The 19,961-nt window shown below is 47.9% G+C and overlaps 1 protein-coding gene across 1 annotated transcript in view; it reads right to left on the bottom strand.

Moving 5' to 3' along the window:
• LOC134934201 (extracellular calcium-sensing receptor-like) overlaps window positions 1–13,499 on the bottom strand; it is a 44,255-nt gene extending 30,756 nt beyond the window's left edge. The window contains exons 1-4 of the mRNA XM_063929690.1: window positions 13,398–13,499; window positions 10,957–11,095; window positions 4,059–4,168; window positions 1,600–2,430 (exon numbers count right to left, since the gene is read on the bottom strand). Of these exons, the coding sequence (XP_063785760.1) occupies window positions 1,600–2,430; window positions 4,059–4,168; window positions 10,957–11,095; window positions 13,398–13,499 (1,182 nt within the window). The remainder of the gene's footprint in view (window positions 1–1,599; window positions 2,431–4,058; window positions 4,169–10,956; window positions 11,096–13,397) is intronic.
• Window positions 13,500–19,961: the final 6,462 nt, after the last annotated feature.

Below are 19,961 nucleotides of genomic sequence, written 5' to 3'. Positions count from 1 at the left end.
TTTCTAGCTGGTTCCTCAATTACTTGGGGCAAGTAGTGATCTTTTATTATAGTGCAAAAAACAATTACCTTAACACTTCTCCCTCTTCTGCAGCCTTTTCAATTTGCTGTAAGAGTTGTGCTTCCTCCGTCCCACCAATATCAGGCAGTTTATAGCAAATCCCTATTAGTTGATTTTTAAAACATTTACCTCCACTTGATATTTCCACCCATAATGACTCTATGTTATCCCCTGTACCCTCATAAATAACTTCCTTTAACCTTTTTAGTGGTACAGATGGAGCCACGCAAATTGTGGCTCAGTCTGTGCGTATTGCTGCGACTGGGAGTGCGCACGTCCGTTCTCTAAAATGGGAGCGTCTCTGTGCAGTCCCATGGCAGGGCTAGGCAATGAATCACTTAGTCCCACCGGGAGAACAAGAATGCGATGGAGCTGCACTAGATGAGTGCGGCTCCATCTATCTGCCCAGAAATCTTCCTGGGCACTGCCACCGCTGGCCTTCCCAGAAGATTTACGGGCTACATCACTGCTGCATTCCCTGGGGACCGCCACGCTGTTTGCAGGCACCCAAGAATCAGCATAAACCATAAGAGCATTAAGCCCGCTCCCTGGGCTCCTATTGGCCAGGGGGCAGGCTTAACTGTGTAATGGTTTATGCTGATACCCGGGCACCGCAAGGTGGCCAGGAATCAGCACTAGCAATCACCGCGAGCGATGCCCATTGGCAATCGGCGGGCGATCCCCCTCTTCACTCCCCCCTGCACTCCACCTCCTGCTCCCACCCTAATTTAAAAACACAACCTGGAAGGTGTGCTTTTAAATTAAAACCCACCACCGAAGGCGTTAAATAAGGTTTTAAGATTGGCTTAACATAGAGACATAGGCCCTCATTCCTAGTTGTTCGCTCGCTAGCTGCTTTTAGCAGCTTTGCACACGCTAAGCCGCCGCCTACTGGGAGTGAATATTAGCTGTGCAGAATTGCGAACGAAAGGTTCGCAGAATTGCGAATAGAATAGCGATTAGAAATTTCTTTGCAGTTTCTGAGTAGCTCGAGACTTACTCTGCCACTGCGATCAGTTCAGTCAGTTTCGTTCCTGGTTTGACGTCACACACACGCCCAGCGTTCACCCAGCCACTCCCCCATTTCTCCAGACACTCCCGCGTTTTTCCCTGAAACGCCTGCGTTTTTTCACACACACCCATAAAACGGTCAGTTTCCGCCCAGAAACACCCACTTCCTGTAAATCACACTCCGATCACCAGAACGATGAAAAATCTTTGTTAAGCCATGAATAAAATACCAAAATTGTGTGCAAATTTACTTGGCGCAGACGCACTGCGAATATTGCGCATGCGCAGTTTGCGACTTATCGCACCGATGCAAAGAAAAAGAACGAGCGAACAACTCGGAATGAGGGCCATAGTCCTCACCTTTTATTAGCCCTGTCTCTCCTGAAGAGGGTCTAGCCTTCTAAGTTTACTGCCCAGTCACGAGAATCATCCCTCTAGGTTTCAGTAATACCTTTAATATCATAATGTTCGTTCATTGCTACCACTTCTAATTCCCCCATTCTGCCTGATAGGCTAGGTTAGTTTTACCTGCCATGGTTTGATATTCCAAATGTCCGCACATGTCCCATGGGAAAAAGGCCCATCACCCGCCTTGCAGCTTCTCAGATCATCCAAAGCTTTAGTCAAAACCATCACAGCTGAGTAAGTAGAATACGAATATTTAAAGGTACTAATGTAGGTTGAGCTGTTCTTGATATCATCTATCCTCTCTTCTCCTGTACATTCTTTTACTGGGGCCTCCAAAGAACCAGTAAGGTTTTTCCCATAGAGAAATTTGCAGTTGAAAATGTTCTCCCAATACAGGTTCACCCAGGTCTCCCCCATAGACTGAGAAGGACGTATCTTACTGAGGAACTGACTTATACCTGGGATCACATAATTATTACTAGCTAAACCAAGAGTTCCAGATAAGATCGGAAAATATTTTCCTACTGATAGCGAGAGGGACTTGGACCAACCGGCATTTCCAATAAAAATCCTCCCTGTGATGTTCTGTTTCAGCATTTCATTCACAACAGGAACAAATTGTGCACCAAGAGAGAATACAACAATCACCTTAGCTGATGACTCCTTAATAGCCCTCACTATATGTGGAGCATTGCTATCTGGTTGTCCTAGATTAATATATTCAGTAAAAGCCACACATGCTCCAGCATTAATTATTTCTTGTTTTATTGGCTGGATTCCCAGAAGACCATAATCATTGTCTGTAGCCAGAAGACCGATCCAGGTCCAACCAAAACTCAAAACAAGCTGAGTCATTCCCATAGACTGTAATTTATCACTTGAAACAGTCCTGAAGAAAGACGGAAACATTTTCCGGTTACTTAGTAGAGAGACACTTGAATATGGACTGACCTGAAAGTAAAGAATCCAAGTTAGTCATAATATGACATTAAACATATGATATGAAACATGATATCACAAGGAAGAGTAGGAAAGACCATAGGGAGATAAGATAAATAATATGTGGATTGGGAAATAGGGTGATATAGGAGGAAAGGGAGAAGAACAGGGTTGAAAGAAAGCTAGCCAACAAATGAACTAGTACCCACATACCTTTGCACAAATTGACCTCAGCCGGTGCCTTCCCAGGGTAAAGGCAGAATTTTCCAAATGGAGGCAGCACTCATGTATAATACATATAGAAGCAGGGGGCAGTGATTGCCAAAGTTTCAGAATTTAATCTGATAAAAGAATAATATGAAATCTTGGCAATCACTGTTCCATACTTCTATGTACATTGTGGCCAAGTGCAGGCTCCATTGCCAAAACCACAATTAGGCAATCCTTCGTTAGCTAGCTGACTGACCTGTATCATCTGGACATCTAGAAGAAGATAAGTATACATTTTGTAATCTTTTACAATAAAAGGCAAGTTGATTTGACCCAGTTCATTGGTCACGTGTCATTGGCCCTCATTCCGAGTTGATCGGTCGCAAGGCGAATTTAGCAGAGTTACACACGCTAAGCCGCCGCCTACTGGGAGTGAATCTTAGCTTCTTAAAATTGCGACCGATGTATTCGCAATATTGCGATTACTAACTACTTAGCAGTTTCAGAGTAGCTCCAGACTTACTCTGCCTGTGCGATCAGTTCAGTGCTTGTCGTTCCTGGTTGACGTCACAAACACACCCAGCGTTCGCCCAGGCACTCCCACCGTTTCCCCGGCCACTCCTGCGTTTTTTCCGGAAACGGTAGCGTTTTCAGCCACACGCCCCTGAAACGCCGTGTTTCCGCCCAGTAACACCCATTTCCTGTCAATCACACTACGATCGCCGGAGCGAAGAAAAAGCCGTGAGTAAAAATACTTTCTTCATAGTAAAGTTACTTGGCGCAGTCGCAGTGCGAACATTGCGCATGCGTACTAAGCGGATTTTCACTGCGATGCGATGAAAAAGAACGAGCGAACAACTCGGAATGAGGGCCATTATTCACTTCAATCAAGAAGTCCCACCATTAACAAATCTATAGAGACATTTATTAATGTAACTAGATAAGAGCTGGTACCAGTTATTGTATATTTGATATTGTATCTCCATGCAGAATGAGGCTGGAAGACGTATCTAGTGTTTATCACGTAGCTGCAGGTCGCGCAGCTAATGCATTTGTAACAAACACCAGGTTTCAAATGGGCAACAGGGTTCACTGAGGTATAGTGAAATCTGTGATAGGGATGCAGTTAGGTGACCGGTGCTCAGGATCCCGGCGGTCACCATGCCGATGCCGGAAGCCGGAACGCTAAAAATGTAGGCAGGCGGAATGCCGACCCACAGGGACTATTACCACTCATGGATGTCCATGACATCCATAGAGTGGGATCAGAACCTGTGGCGAGCGCAGCAAGCCACCAAGCCCACTGCATGGTGAGCATAATGATCCCGCAAGGGGCTTTGTTACGCTCGTTGTCCCCACCGGCATTCTGCTGCCAGGATCCCGCTGTTGGTATGCTGACTGATGGGATCCCGGCAGCAAGCGTTACATACCCAACGTGAATGACTGTCCAACTTTGTCATATTTTTCTTGAAGGTTTCTAACCTAGGTATAGCATCCACTCTTTTTCTGACTCTGTGAGTAATATTGTTTGTCTTTGAATCTGTCCATCATAATATACATGTTTATGTTGGCATTAGTTTCAACACTAGTGATCTGCTTGACCTTGAAGAGTTGGGAGAGTGGAAGTCTTCTAATCAGAGCCGGCAGATGATGACTTTCTGCCAAGAGTAATGTGTTTCTATCATTGGAATTACTGTATAAGGATCAGTGGTGCAAGTATGGTGGTACGGGCTGGTACGGCGTACTGTTAAGAAATTGGCAACTGGTATGCTGTACTGCCCAACCACCTTGCAGCCGCTGTTTATATTGCACTGCCAAGCGCTGTGCTCGGTGGGTGCGCGTAAGCTAGCTCAACCTCTGGCCAGGGCTGCTGGGAGCACAATGTCACAGTAGGAAGGACGAGCCTGCTGCTTCCTGCTGCAGCGCCTGCCTGGCATCTCCATCAGCTGGCGCCTGATGCCTGGAGGAGAGAGACACAGTGAAGGAGGGGGGGGGGGGCACTGACTGAAAGACAGAGTGAAGTGGGGGGGGCAAAGCAGGCTGAGAGACACAGAGTGGAGTCGGAGAGATGCAGACTTAGAGACACAGAGTGAAGAAGGGGGTCACAGGTTGAGAGACACAGAGTGGAGGTCGGGGAGACGCAGGCTGAGAGACACAGAGTGAACGAGGGGGGAATGCAGGCTGAGAGACACAGAGTAAAGGAGGGGGATGCAGGCTGAGAGACACAGAGTAAAGGAGGGGGGATGCAGGATTAGAGACACAGAGTAAAGGAGGGGGGATGCAGGATGAGAGACACAGAGTGAAGAAGGAGATACGCAGGCTTAGAGACACACTGAAGGGGGGGAGTCAAGCTGAGAGATGCTGAGTGAGTATGCAGCAGGCTAAGAAACACTGAATATAATAGGGCAGGCTGAGAGACACAGCTTTAAAGGGAGCAGGCTGAGAGATGCAGGGGGGGAGATGATGGTGTGGCTGAGAAATGCAGTGGGCAGATGACGTGTGCCTGAGAGATGTTGAGGGGAGATGACGTTGTGGCTGAGAGTAGCAGGGGGGTTATGATGGTGTGGCTAGGAGACAGCAGGGAGAAGATGATGGTGTGTCTAAGAGACACAGGGCAAAGATGATGGTGTAGATGAGACACACAGGTGGCATGAATCTGGTTGAATCTCTGTTGCATGATGATGACTTTGGTTATATTCCTAGACAAACAGGCATCTTCCAGAACTCTGTTCTCAGAGTGACGAGAAATGGCTACATTGGCCATGCCCTCTGTGGCATGTGGGCACGCCCATTTTTTGGCGTGCAATGAAGGCGCAAACACACAGTACCACAAAGATTTTTTTTTGTACATTTTGATTTTGCTGTTTATGACACTGATGGATACATTCAGGAAGTGTATATAATGTTATACAGGCTGTTCTATCTGTCCTCCCAAGTAAAGTTGTTGGTCCACCTTGAACTTAATGTCATTGGAATATGAGGGTGTGATGTTGGAACCCATCACACACCTAATATGATGAAGATAGAAGTCCCCTTAAAAACATCCCCTATAAAAGAACACAGTATACAGTAAAGATATTTAATTTAATTTTCATTAAAAATTACACCATCTAGAGGAGAAAAAGTGGTCCCAATACATGAATGGTATAACCAAAAATCTGTGCGGTGCATTTACGTTGTATGAGTTGGCACAGTAGTTTCCCTGACACCTACAATTGCTTCTTAGTAAAACAATGTATCATATGCATACAATTTCCTCCACAACGCACATTTGTATATAATCAATATCACACTGATATAGGCAGTATACTAGGGATTCTCTAAAAGCTCCATAGCCCAATCATAGCTAAAAGGGTTAAATTAGCACAGATAATCAAAACTGCTAAGATCCTCTCACTCAGGCAGCGTTTTGATGTAATAAATGGACAATGTCTCTGTTGTTAAATGTGCTGGAATTAGAGAGATAGAATCAATTGACTGACAGTCTTAAAAGTCTCCATAGAGTAACCGCTAATATCAGTTGTATGAACTAACGGGCGTCCCCATTATAATAGAATTAATGCAAGTGGATAATAGTCATTGAGAGTGTACTGGGATTCACAGTTATTATGTGTCCACTGCAGCCATGTCAGTTTTGAAATTTTTGCTCACCAGTACCGTTCTGCTGTTACACCTCCCGCCGATCACCCGTTCTTATCCCACACAGCGCTCAGCGGTTTTGCCGCTAGCACCGGCGCTGGGGATCTCCTGCTGGAGAAGATGATATATCGGCTGTAGCTGGGGGTGAAGGATGATCTTCCGGCCAATGGTTGGATGGCTCCGCTGGCCGCCAATGAACGGTCAGCAGCTTGTTGGTTCGCACAGAACTTTCGCTGACACTATGGAGCTTTTAGAGAATCCCTAGTATACTGCCTATATCAGTGTGATATTGATTATATACAAATGTGCATTGTGGAGGAAATTGTATGCATATGATACATTGGGGTAAATTTACTAAGGTCCCGATTTTGACCGAGATGCCGTTTTTTCTTCAAAGTGTCATCTCGGTAATTTACTAAACTCAAATCACGGCAGAGATGAGGGCATTAGTATTTTTTTGGAAGTAGTTGTAAAAAAATACGAATGAATACACCATCGGTCAAAATACACCAGCAAATTAGTAGAACTCGGTCATTTACTAAAAAGTGCAAATCTCCAAAGAGGAAAACACTGCCGTGAAAAATTACAAATCGCAAAAAAGTGCTAAAAAAAAGCAGACCTGCATTTTATATTCGTGATTGCATAGGCATGCAGGGATCCATGAGATCCGTGCATGTCTATCAGTGGGAAGGGGTGGGAAAGTGGTTTTTTTCCAAAAAAAAAATTGCGTGGGGTCCCCCCTCCTAAGCATAACCAGCCTCGGGCTCTTTGAGCCGATCCTGGTTGCAGAAATATGGGGAAAAAATTGACAGGGGTTCCCCCATATTTAAGCAACCAGCATCGGGCTCTGCGCCTGGTCCTGGTTCCAAAAATACGGGGGACAAAAAGAGTAGGGGTCCCCCGTATTTTTAAAACCAGCACCGGGCTCCACTAGCTGGACAGATAATGCCACAGCCGGGGGTCACTTTTATATAGTGCCCTGCGGCCGTGGCATCAAAAATCCAACTAGTCACCCCTGGCCGGGGTACCCTGGGGGAGTGGGGACCCCTTCAATCAAGGGGTCCCCCCCCCAGCCACCCAAGGGCCAGGGGTGAAGCCCGAGGCTGTCCCCCCCCATCCAATGGGCTGCGGATGGGGGGGCTGATAGCCTTTGTTGTAAATGAAAAGATATTGTTTTTAGTAGCAGTACTACAAGTCCCAGCAAGCCTCCCCCGCATGCTGGTACTTGGAGAACCACAAGTACCAGCATGCGGCGGAAAAACGGGCCCGCTGGTACCTGTAGTACTATTACTAAAAAAATACCCAAATAAACACAAGACACATACACCTTGAAAGTAAAGATTTATTACATACATGCACACAAACATACATACATACTTACCTTATGTTCACACGCAGGTCGTCCTCTTGTCCAGTAGAATCCATGGGGTACCTGTAGAAAAAATTATACTCACAAAATCCAGTGTAGATCGGTCCTCTTCAAATCCATTTGTAATCCTGGTACTTGATTAAAATAAAAAAACGGACACACGAGCCACGAACTGAAAGGGGCCCCATGTTTTCACATGGGACTCCTTTCCCCGAATGCCAGAAACCCACTCTGACTTCTGTCTAAGTGGGTTTCTTCAGCCAATCAGGGAGCGCCACGTTGTAGCACTCTCCTGATCGGCTGTGTGCTCCTGTACTGACTGACAGGCGGCACACGGCAGTGTTACAATGTAGCGCCTATGCGCTCCATTGTAACCAATGGTGGGAACTTTCTGCCCTGCGGTTGACCTAAAGTGACGTCACCGCTGAGCAGAAAGTTCCCAGCATTGGTTACAATGGAGCGCATAGGCGCTACATTGTAACACTGCCGTGTGCCGCCTGTCATTCAGGACAGGAGCACACAGCCGATCAGGAGAGTGCTACAACGTGGCGCTCCCTGATTGGCTGAAGAAACCCACTTAGACAGAAGTCAGAGTGGGTTTCTGGCATTCGGGGAAAGGAGTCCCATGTGAAAACATGGGGCCCCTTTCAGTTCGTGGCTCGGGTATCCGTTTTGTTATTTTCACAAGTACGTGGATTACAAATGGATTTGAAGAGGACCGATCTACACTGGATTTTGTGAGTATAATTTTTTCTACAGGTACCCCATGGATTCTACTGGAGAAGAGGACTGACCTGCGTGTGAACATAAGGTAAGTATGTATGTATGTTTGTGTGCATGTATGTAATAAATCTTTACTTTCAAGGTGTGTGTGTGTCTTGTGTTTATTTGGGTATTTTTTTAGTAATAGTACTACAGGTACCAGCGGGCCCGTTTTTCCGCCGCATGCTGGTACTTGTGGTTCTCCAAGTACCAGCATGCGGGGAGGCTTGCTGGGACTTGTAGTACTGCTACTAAAAACAATATCTTTTCATTTACAACAAAGGCTATCAGCCCCCCCATCCGCAGCCCATTGGATGGGGGGGACAGCCTCGGGCTTCACCCCTGGCCCTTGGGTGGCTGGGTGGGGGGACCCCTTGATTGAAGGGGTCCCCACTCCCCCAGGGTACCCCGGCCAGGGGTGACTAGTTGGATTTTTGATGCCACGGCCGCAGGGCACTATATAAAAGTGACCCCCGGCTGTGGCATTATCTGTCCAGCTAGTGGAGCCCGGTGCTGGTTTTAAAAATACGGGGGACCCCTACTCTTTTTGTCCCCCGTATTTTTGAAACCAGGACCAGGCGCAGAGCCCGATGCTGGTTGCTTAAATATGGGGGAACCCCTGTCATTTTTTTCCCCATGTTTCTGCAACCAGGATCGGCTCAAAGAGCCCGAGGCTGGTTATGCTTAGGAGGGGGGACCCCACGCAATTTTTTTTTTAATTTTACACTGTTTAATTTAAAAAAAAAAAAAAAATGAACCCCAGCACGGATCACACAGATCCGGCCGAGATTCATTTTTAAAAAGTCGGCAGTGTTTTGCTAATCACTGCCGTAAAAATAGAAAAAAAAACACGAATGACATCGACATCGGAACAAAAGAAAAACCCGAATACGACAGCTTAGTAAATTAGTCGTAATCAATTCAAAAAGTTGCAGTTTTACACTTTCGATGTCATTCGTGATTGAACTTTGACCTTTTTCCGAAAATTACGAATGTTAGTAAATTTACCCCATTGTTTTACTAAGAAGCAATTGTAGGTGTCAGGGAAACTACTGTGTCAGTTATGCAGAGCATTTTTTAATGACAGCAGGAGATTTACAGTAAGGTATATAAGTAAACTGTATTAATAGGTGTTATAATAGTTTTATGTTATCTGTATGGTGGTTTTACTATATTTTAATAAAAGCCTATATTTAAGACAGTGCTTTCTCTATTTTTTCTGTGATTTTTCTGATATTGGGAATCAACAACCCATTAACTTGAGAGCTGCAGTCCTAAATAGAGGCAGGGAAAATTGATTAATTCTAAAGATCATTTGGAAGTTGGGACAGCTGATACACATTTAGCCCAGCGCTTTTTCTTTGTAGTTTTGTATGGGTTGGGATTGAAATGCTGGCAGTTGGGATGCCGGTGGTGAGAATACTAACTGATTAGATTAGAATCCCGACAGGGGAAGGTAAGTATATCTACCTACCCCCACTGGCCTCCTAACTCTCCCTTCTGGCAGCCTAAACCTAACCCTTCCACCCCAGCAGCCTAACCCTAACCCTCCTCGGTAGAGCTTAAACCTAACCCGCCCTCCTCACAGCCTAAACCTAACCCCCCCACCTACATCCTGAACCTAACCCTCCCTAGGGGGGCCTAAACCTTACCCCCTACCACCTTGCAGCCTAAACCTAACCCCCCCCAACTGCATCCTGACCCTATCCCTCCCTGGGGGGTGCCTAAACCTAACCCTCCCTCTCTGCAGCCTAAACCTAACCCAACCCCAACCACATCCTGACCCTAACCCTCCCTGAGGGGTGCCTAAACCTAACCCTCCATCCCTGCAGCCTAAACCTATCCCTCCCCCCACAGCCTAAACCTAACCCCCTACAAGGTTTACCTCTCCAGTGTCCAGGAGGATGCTAGTTTGGGATCTCGGTGGTCGGAATACCATCACCAGGATGGTCACCCTATTCGGGATGTCGGTTTAATGTCAGGATTCCAGCGTGTTCTGACTTTGGGGATCCCGCTCGCCAGGATCCTGACCAAATCACATCTGTCTACAGTGTAGAACACAGTATTGGGTGAGGGAGAAGAGCACAGCTCACAGACAAAGGATAAACTGCTTTACAAAGGTAAATCAAAAAGATCAGTCAGGTAATTAAATCCAGGGAGAAAGCTCATCCCTAACATCATGTAGGCACTTCTGACCATTTATTTTCATATACTGTATACCAGAGGTTCTCAAACTCGGTCCTCGGGGGCACACACAGTGCATGTTTTGCAGGTAACCCAGCAGGTGCACAGGTGTATTAATTACTCACTGACACATTTTAAAAGGTCCACAGGTGGAGCTAATTATTTCACTTGCGATTCTGTGAGGAGACCTGCAAAACATGCACTGTGTGTGCCCCCGAGGACCGAGTTTGAGAACCTCTGCTGTATACAGTAGTTTGGATATATTTACAATCAGACAACTTGAGTTCCCAACATAATATTTTGTATGAGATTTAAGAGAATCTGAGTGAGACCTGCAAATGTTTATGTAACTTATTGTGTACGCCTAAATATACCTAATGTTACTGATTGAGGCTGAGATATGGAAGTGTAGAGAGATTCTTCTTCTTTCATGAAACCGGGAAAACGAAACAGGGAAAGGTGATATTGTGAGAGCAGCGATATCGGAAGAGCTGTACTGGTGTATAAGTCATCCTGCAAACCAACAATACAAAATGTAATTCTGCAGGTGAATAGGAGTGGGATGGATTACAATATGTTTGTAATAATAACAACAACAACAATTTTATTTATATAGCGCTCTTTCTCCATTAGTACTCAAGGCGCTTAACAAATGAGCATAATACAATACAGAAGCAATTAAGTATAGAGAAACTTTTCATAAAAACAGAGAGCATGGAGACATTAAAGGGACAATTATGGAAACGCTTGAGTAAACAGGAATGTCTTGAGTCTGTTCTTGAAGCATTCTTGAGTGGAAGCCTCTCGAACTGTGCGGCAAAGCGAGGTCCATAGAGTTGGAGTCGCATGGCTAAAAGCTCGACCCCCAGATGAATTATGGGAGATTCTAGGTACTGCTAATAGTCCTTCATCTACAGATCGCAGTAATCGAGTGGGGCAGTGTGGAATCAGGAGCTGTTTCAGGTACCTCGGGCCCTGGTCATGTAGTGATTTAAAAGTCTGTAAATCAATCTTGAAGATGATTCACCATCTTAAAGGCAGCCAGTGGAGGGTATAGAAAATGGGTGTTATGTGGCTGGAACAATGCTGGTTGGTTAACAGCCTGGCAGCTGTGTATTGTACCAGCTGTAAGCGGTGAAATTCTGTTGCTGATAGACCAAGGTAGAGGGCAATGCAGTAGTCTAATCAAGATGATACAAATGCATGGATGACTTTTGTCAGATCTTCAGAGGGAAATAAGTGCTTGATTCTGGCTATGTTCCTCAGGTGAAAGAATGAGGATTTGATTGTGGCTGATATCTGATGTTTCAGTGTCAAGCCACTATCCAGAACAATGCTGAGATTCCGTACATGATCAGTGGTTTGTAATCTGAATCCCCCAGTGTAAGTCCAGTTGGTTTGCTATGCTGCACTCTTGTCCTTTGATGTTGAGGTTCTATCATAAGGAACTCCTGGAGCTCAGCTAAAGAGCCATTTAGCCATTTAGGGTTGTTATTGTGTTCTCAGTACCCGGAACAAAGGACAGGTACAGCTGAGTATCATCTGCCTAGGAGTGGTAGACCACGCTATGGCACCTGATTATTTCACCCAGTGGGAGCATGTATACTGCAAAAAGCATGGGGGATAGTATAGAACCTTGTAGGACACCACATGGCAGTGGCACTGGTGACAATGACCGCACTCCAGATGAAACTCTCTGTGACCTACCACTGAGAAATTTTTTGACTCATCTAAGGACTGTGACATCCAGGCCACAGAAATGTATCATACACTCAATCAGAAGCCCATGGTCCATGGTATCAAATGCTGCAGAGAGATCCTGAAGGATTAAGATTGAACAGTCACCTCTGTCTCTTGCCATCAGAAGATCATTTAAAACTCACACCAGGGCTGTTTCAGTGCTATGTCTTCTCTTGAATCTTGATTGGAATGGATCATAGATATCATAGGTTTTCAGGCGGGTTTCCAGTTGATTTCCAACCACTTTCTCAATAACCTTTCCTATTAATGGAAGTTTTGAAACCGGTCTGGATTTCAATTAGGTTTTTTAAGAATTGTTCTAACAATTGCAGCCTGTCTGCAGAGAGCATTGAACTATTTTTGCAAATACATTGCCAATTTTGTCCATAATAATGCCAATAATTGATACATCCCACCCATTACCCATACTGTTTTCTATGTTCATGATAAAGAAGCAGAAGATCAGCTACAGATTTAATATCACCAGAAGCTCTCAGAAAGCAGGAGGAAAGTGCACATATGGTCTTATTCATAGGTGGACGCTATGGGTGGCACTCAATTCTTTTCACCCCCTTCCACACCCACACCGTTTCTGCTGACGTGCGTGGTATAATCATATCAGCTCGCTATCCCCGGGGTAGCGAGGGCACCCAACACCTTTACACAGCTAAACCTGACTACTATGGGCGCGATATGTGCGATAACGGGGATCACTTTAGAAAAGAGATTGGGCGTGATATATCATTGGCATACCATCCTAAGGCTGTAAAAATGCAGATAGGATGATTCTGGCTATTTTCTGCACATACCGGAAGGATGTGACCGCATCAGGGGCGGTGAAGCATCGTTGGGGGGGAATGGAGCAGGAAATGCAGGCATATCATGGCTATTTTTTGGGTGGCCCAATTTTGGGGTGGCCCGATGATGTTGCCTACGTTTCCTGTGATTGGAAACATGGCAGTGGTGCATTTGCATACACAGTCTGACTGCATATGCAGGAGGTTGTCTTCTATATTTTAATTCCTGCGATAAAATTGCAATTGAATTGCGATCACATAGCAGGGTGGTGCCATACATGCTGGACGGCCTTGCCCTGTGCTTTCGCTGCCACCAGCTTGCGATTTGATCCTTTAGCAAAAACTGCCATAGGGCGGTATCCTATTAGCCCCAAAGCCATTTCGTCCGTTAAATCGGCCAGATATCATGATTAATGACCATTGGTCATTTTCACGACATCCAATTAGAGGCTGTTTTTAACAGCACCCGAAGCATAATCCCCGATAAGTGCCGGGGAAGACGACGTCGGCAGCAGTATGGTACTGCTACTAATAAGATACTGTGCATACTGTAAAAGTCAGTTGTAGAAGAGAACACATTGCTTAGAGATGGCCCTATTAAACATTACAGGAAAACCTAACTCAGCTGAAGTAGAGCCAGAAGACCTTTAAAGAACAGCAGTCCTGTAACAGTTACCCATAATGTGGCAGATGTATGAAGTGTCGCTACGTGCCTTTGAGCACATAGCTCACACTAAGTCCTGCATTCCCCGCTTCACAGCAATGTCTGAAGCGGCTCTCAGGGAGGATTTTACAAATGCACACAGCGCACAGAGCAATAACGTATGCTGCACTGTGTGCATGGAAAGGCGAACCATACCTAATGTATTAATGGTGCTGTGACAGGACGGTCCCGTACGAAAGCACTCGCCGCTTTCGCGTCCCGTCTCCTGCGCACAGATTGGAAGGTTAGGTCACACGAGGCCTGACCACATAGGGGATTCCCGCTTACCGTCAGTAACCACCTGTTACTGACTCCACCCACTGTGCTGTGGGCGGGTTTATGCTGCCACCACCAAACTCCTAACCTGCCGTGGCGTTTGGAACCACGGTTCTAGTCTGTATGTGCCGACGCACTGCCTTACCACACCTGTGTGGTGTTGACGAATCCTCACTAGCCACTTGCTAGGCCTCTACCGGTAGCTGGCGGAAGGCGGAACTTGGAGACGTTAGGTGCTTCACTGGACAGCCGGAGGACGGGGCTATGGTTGGCATAACCCTGTAGGTCACAAGATGAAGCAATCTTCTTGAGGCAATGATGTTTTATTTGCTCAATAGTTCTAAAGAGAACTCTTCCTTATTGCTAGGGGCAACAGCATACAGCAAGATGTTCCAGCAGAATAAGATGGTACAACTACAATACAACTCTGGAGGCACGCAGGTCTCCTTTTTATGTCAGTTTTCCACACAGTACCACAGGGGGGTAAGCCCTCCCTGTCTTCCCCAACCAATCAGGTTATTTTACAAAATACCAATAAATAAATTACATTTCAAAAGAAGATAAGTGCAATAAAACAATATCCTCCTTCCTGTCACCCAGACAACGTTTGGTATCAGATTAACATTCACTATTTATAAATTTATCACATAGCTTCAAAATAGAAATGTTTCTGTCTCATTCACATCTTCAGGCAAACCCAGTGTTTGAGATTACAACAGGAAAGGCTACAATACAAACAAACAGTCTTCCTTCCTGCATCTGCCATTCAGGGTTCGTATATCAATTAAATCATTACATGAAACAGGTTCCAAGTCCAGAACTACTTTACATATGGGATAAGGAGATCCCTGTGAGTAACATCTCTCTAAGGAACTTACACATCAAAAGGTATTGTCATTCACACCTCTCTGCTAGGACAGGGCCATTAGCATGCCCCTTCCTACTGACAGGAGATGATTATTCAGACATCTATAGTAAGTGCATTTTCCTTTAAATACAGGTGACCATATCTTGAATATAAAATAAATACAGTTAAACATGTAATCCTACAATTGTGCACAGAGCACTACATATGACATGTAAAAACACATCAATAAACAAACTTTTAAACAGCCCGCGCCCAGCGCCAGAAGTACGTTTAACAGTGACGCCAAGCGCCCATTGTCACTTAATATGGCGCCGGGCACGAGAGTTAACCCCTCAAGTGCCGCAGCGGCCATTGTCCACGTGGGCTGGGAGTCTCTCCGGCCACACTCCTCCCCCCCATTCAAGCGGGTCAACCAGGGACCCATGTCCCAACGATTTGGTCCCTGGTCCCGCAGTCCTTAATAGGGTTACCGGGAGTTCTTTGGGGGTTCAGGCTCCTCCTGACGTGACAGTCCATCCGCATTGCTATGAGCCTTGCCTTGCTTGTGGATAATATGAAAGTCATAAACCTGAAGAGCAAGGCTCCACCGCAACAGTCTGCCGTTTTCCCCCGTGGTGTGCTGGAGCCACCTTAATGGATTGTGGTCCGTTACCACCGTAAAATGACGGCCATACAAATAGGGCTGAAGCTTCTTCACAGCCCAAACAATAGCCAAACACTCCTTTTCAATTGTGGCATACCCCACCTCCCGCGGTAGCAGCTTTCTGCTCAAATAGGCCACAGGGTGCTCCTGCCCATCCGGCCCTTCCTGGCTCAGTACTGCCCCGAGTCCGTACTGTAATGCATAAGTCTGTACAACAAAGTTTTTACTATAGTCCGGCGCCATCAGTACTGGGGCTTGTACTAGAGCTGTTTTCAACGACTGGAATGCCAACTCACATGCGGTTGTCCAGTCAACTATCTTGGGGAGTTTCTTCTTAGTCAGATCAGTCAGGGGTTTGGCCACGGAACTAAAGTCAGGGACAAAACGTCTGTAGTACCCTGCGATCCCTAAGAAAGCCAGGACCTGTCTCTGGGTTGTGGGCCGGGGCCAGTCGCGGATTGCCTCCACCTTCGTTGGTTCAGGCTTCACCTTACCTCCCCCCACACGGTGTCCCAGGTACTGTACCTCTGACATCCCCATTTGGCACTTGTCTGCCCTGATGGTCAGACCTGCCCACCGAATCCTCTCTAACACCAACCCCACGTGCCTCAGGTTCTCTTCCCAGGTTCGGCTGTAGACAGCAATGTCATCCAAGTAGGCCTGGGCGAAATCTCTGAACCCCTTCAGCAGGTCATCGACCACACTCTGGAAGGTAGCTGGTGCATTCTTCATCCCAAATGGCATGGTTTTGAACTCAAACAAGCCAAAGGAGGTGATGAAGGCGGACCGTTGCTGAGCCTCGGGAGTCATTGGTATCTGCCAATACCCCTTGCTCAGGTCGAACGTAGAGATGTATTTCGCTCCAGCCAACTCGTCTAACAGTGCGTCAATGCGGGGTAGGGGATAGGCGTCGGATTTGGTCACTTCGTTCAACCGGCGGTAGTCTACGCAGAACCTGGTTGTCCGGTCCTTCTTGGGAACCAGTACAACGGAGGCGGCCAAGGGACTGTTGGAGCACGTGATTACGCCTAGCGCTAACATCTCCTGCACCTCTTAGTAGATACTCGCCTGTGCCTCTGGTGAGACCCGATACGCGGGTTGACGAATCGGCCTATGCTCACCAGTGTCTACATGATGGGCACGTAGGGAAGTCAGGCCAGGCTTCCTGCTGAACTGGGCCTCAAAGGACTGCAGCACTGACTCCAGCTGCTCCCTCTTGCGGTTACCAAGCTCACTGCTCCAGCTTACTTCCTCTACACCACCCTCACCCTTGGCATCCGCAAGGAGGTCAGGAATGGGATCTTTTCCTGGTTCCTCCATCGGCAGGCAGCACACAGCGGCTACCGACTCCACACGCTCGTGGTATGCCTTTAACATGTTTATATGGTAGGTACGCTGCCTCCTACCATCGCTGTCAAATGACACCACGTAGGTGATGTCGCTTAGGCGTTTTGCGACCGTGTACGGTCCCGCCCAGGCAGCCTGGAGCTTGTTCTGACGTGTGGGCACCAGAACCAGCACCTTCTGCCCTACTCCAAAGACCCGAGCACGCGCGCCCTGGTCATACCAAGTATTCTGCTTGGTCTGTGCTTCCGCAAGATTCGCTTGCGCTAGTCCCATGAGATTCTCTAACCGATCTCTGAGCTTCAACACATACTCCACCACGGACTCATCCTGGTGGATCAGCTCCCCCTCCCAAGACTCCCGGAACAGGTCGAGAGGTCCACGGACTCTACGGCCATATAGTAACTCGAAGGGCGAGAATCCGGTTGACTCCTGGGGCACTTCCCGATATGCAAACAGGAGGTGCGGCAGGTATCGCTCCCAGTCTCCCCCCTCCGAAGTCACAAATGCCCGTAGCATCTGCTTCAGAGTGCCATTAAATCTCTTGCAAAGTCCGTTAGTCTGGGGATGATAGGGGGCAGTGCGGAGTTGACGCACTCCGCACCTCGCCCAGAGACACTGGACCAGATCACTCATGAACTGCGTCCCTTGATCAGTTAGGATCTCACTGGGGAACCCTACTCTACTAAATATGCCTAGCAGAGCGTCCGCTTCCTTTTCCACAGTGATGGCGGACAGAGCCACAGCCTCTGGATACCGGGTAGCATAATCCACCACGGTGAGGATTTATCTCTTCCCCGATCTACTGGGCACAGGTAGGGGACCTACTATGTCCACGGCCACTCGTTGGAAAGGTTCCCTGACTATTGGCAAAGACCTCAGGGGAGCCCGAGTACTGGGGCGTCCAAGCCGTTGGCATACATCACAGGACTTACAGTAGGTTCGGACGTCTTCCAACACTCCGGGCCAAAAAAAGTTCTGTGTCAGGTGCCTCAGTGTTCAGTCCCTCCCCTGGTGTCCCGCCAAAGGGATTTCGTGTGTAACTGACATCAGTTGCTCCTGAAAGCTCCTGGGAACCACCAGTTGAACTTGCTCCCGCACTGGCCTATCCCCTTCTACCTTGGCTACCCGGTACAGTAACCCTTTCCACCAGGTCACACTCCCTGCCCCCATCCCAGCAAGGCCGCGGCCAGCTTGGCGCCTCATACCTTCCAGGGATGGGTCAGAGAGCTGAGCTTCCCTAAACTCCTGCCTGCGGCCCTCACTTTCTCCTAAGTCTGGACACTCTACAGGGGGAATGTTGGGGTCAGTCAAGTTGGGGTCAGTCATGGTAGGGTCGGGGTGGTCACTCATACTCACCGCCGGAGTTGGCAAACCACTAGGGACAGGAGCATCACTGGGCACCCCCACAGGATTTAACAAACTGGAACCGACATCCTCTGCGTTGCTAGGGGACGTAGGCCCACCAGAGGCAAGGGGCAGATGTGCTGATCTTGCCGCTCTGGTCTTTCCCTCTGGGCTGGGCTGCACTGGCAGAGATGATGAAGACTGTAGTATGGCTGCTTGACTCCGGGTGATGGCGTTCGCAAAGGCAGTAATGATCCCTCCACCAAGATCATTCCCCAAGACGGCATCAGTTGGGAGGCCATCCATTACGGCAACATCTCTTAGCTCTTGTCCAGCTCCCCAGTCGAGGTAGACTCTGGCCATGGGCACTTCTCGCTCTAGCCCATCGTCCACTGTAACTTTTGCAGAGCAACCCTGCAGTACTGCAGCAGGATCGACAAGGTGGGGGCTCACAACAGTTATGGAGGCCCCAGAGTCTCTTAAGCCTTCGCTCTGCAGGGACCCCACTTGGACCGGCTGCAGGTGCCGCCACATATTTGGTGGGGACTTCTTAGCCATGCAGGTGACTCTCTCCGCAGAGTCCACCTGTTCCTCGCCACACTCCATCGGACTGACAGGAGGGGGTACAGTCTCTGAAGGCTCACCTCCACGGGTTAAGCAAGCAATCCAGGCTCCAGCACTCGGATTTGGGGCACGAGTCTGGGGTGCTTGGGATGCAGGACAGTTCATCCTCAGATGTCCGATTTTCCCACAGCCATAGCACTTCTTCTCCAGTCGTGGCACCGATGATCTCTGATCAGTTGCAGGGACGCTGCGGTGCAGTTGCTGGCCAAGAGCACCCGGGTTGGAAGATGCTTGCTTTGGGGGGCGATGAGCAGAAGAGGGGTGTCCCCTTGGTGGTACAGTCTGTTGGAGCTGGCTGCTGGCTGGGCGCTTCTGGCCCTGTGGCCGAATTGCCACATACTTGTCTGCTAACTGAGCAGCCATTTTTAAGCTGAGTGACTCCCGATCTAGCACCCACTCCTTCACTTCTGGGGCGCACCTGCGGTAGAACTGCTCCCTGCAGATCAGATCGATCAGTGCGTCCCATGTAGTGGCTTCAGAATCCTTCACCCACTTCACCACGTACTGCCGCAGCTGGGTGGCAAACTGCCCATGGGTGCTGCTAGGATTCTTGGGCAAGTCTCTGAACTTCTTCCGGTAAGACTCTGGAGTGATGAAGAATCGCTGGAGGAGGGCCTTCTCGACTTCGTCGTAATCCCAACAGTCCTCCGTGGCCCCTCCTCGATAGGCCTCCAATGCCTCTCCGTGCAGAGTGGGCACAAGGTGTCTCACCCACTCCGACTTGGGTAGATCATGTAGTTTACAAGTCCTTTCAAAAACTTGCAAATGTCCATCAATGTCCCCATCACTGTCTGCAAACTTGGCAAACTGAATACGTCCTGATCTGTGTACAACAGCTGACAACGGCTCCCGGGGTACCACGGCCTGTGGTGCCCGCTCATCACACCACATCTGGATGATGATCAAGCGCTCTTGCTCCGTTGCCCTTTCCCCCAATTCCACTAGCCGATCTGCTAGAGTATCCGGGCCGCCCCCCATGGGACGTTGGGATCCTGGCCCTGCTAGGGATTGCTGGGAAACATTGCTGCTGTGAGAGA

The sequence above is a fragment of the Pseudophryne corroboree genome, chromosome 6 (assembly GCF_028390025.1).
Source record: "Pseudophryne corroboree isolate aPseCor3 chromosome 6, aPseCor3.hap2, whole genome shotgun sequence".
Classification (NCBI taxonomy): Eukaryota; Metazoa; Chordata; class Amphibia; order Anura; family Myobatrachidae; genus Pseudophryne; species Pseudophryne corroboree.
The sequence above is the reverse complement of the archived record's forward strand: the minus strand, read 5'-3'. Positions and strand labels throughout refer to the sequence as shown.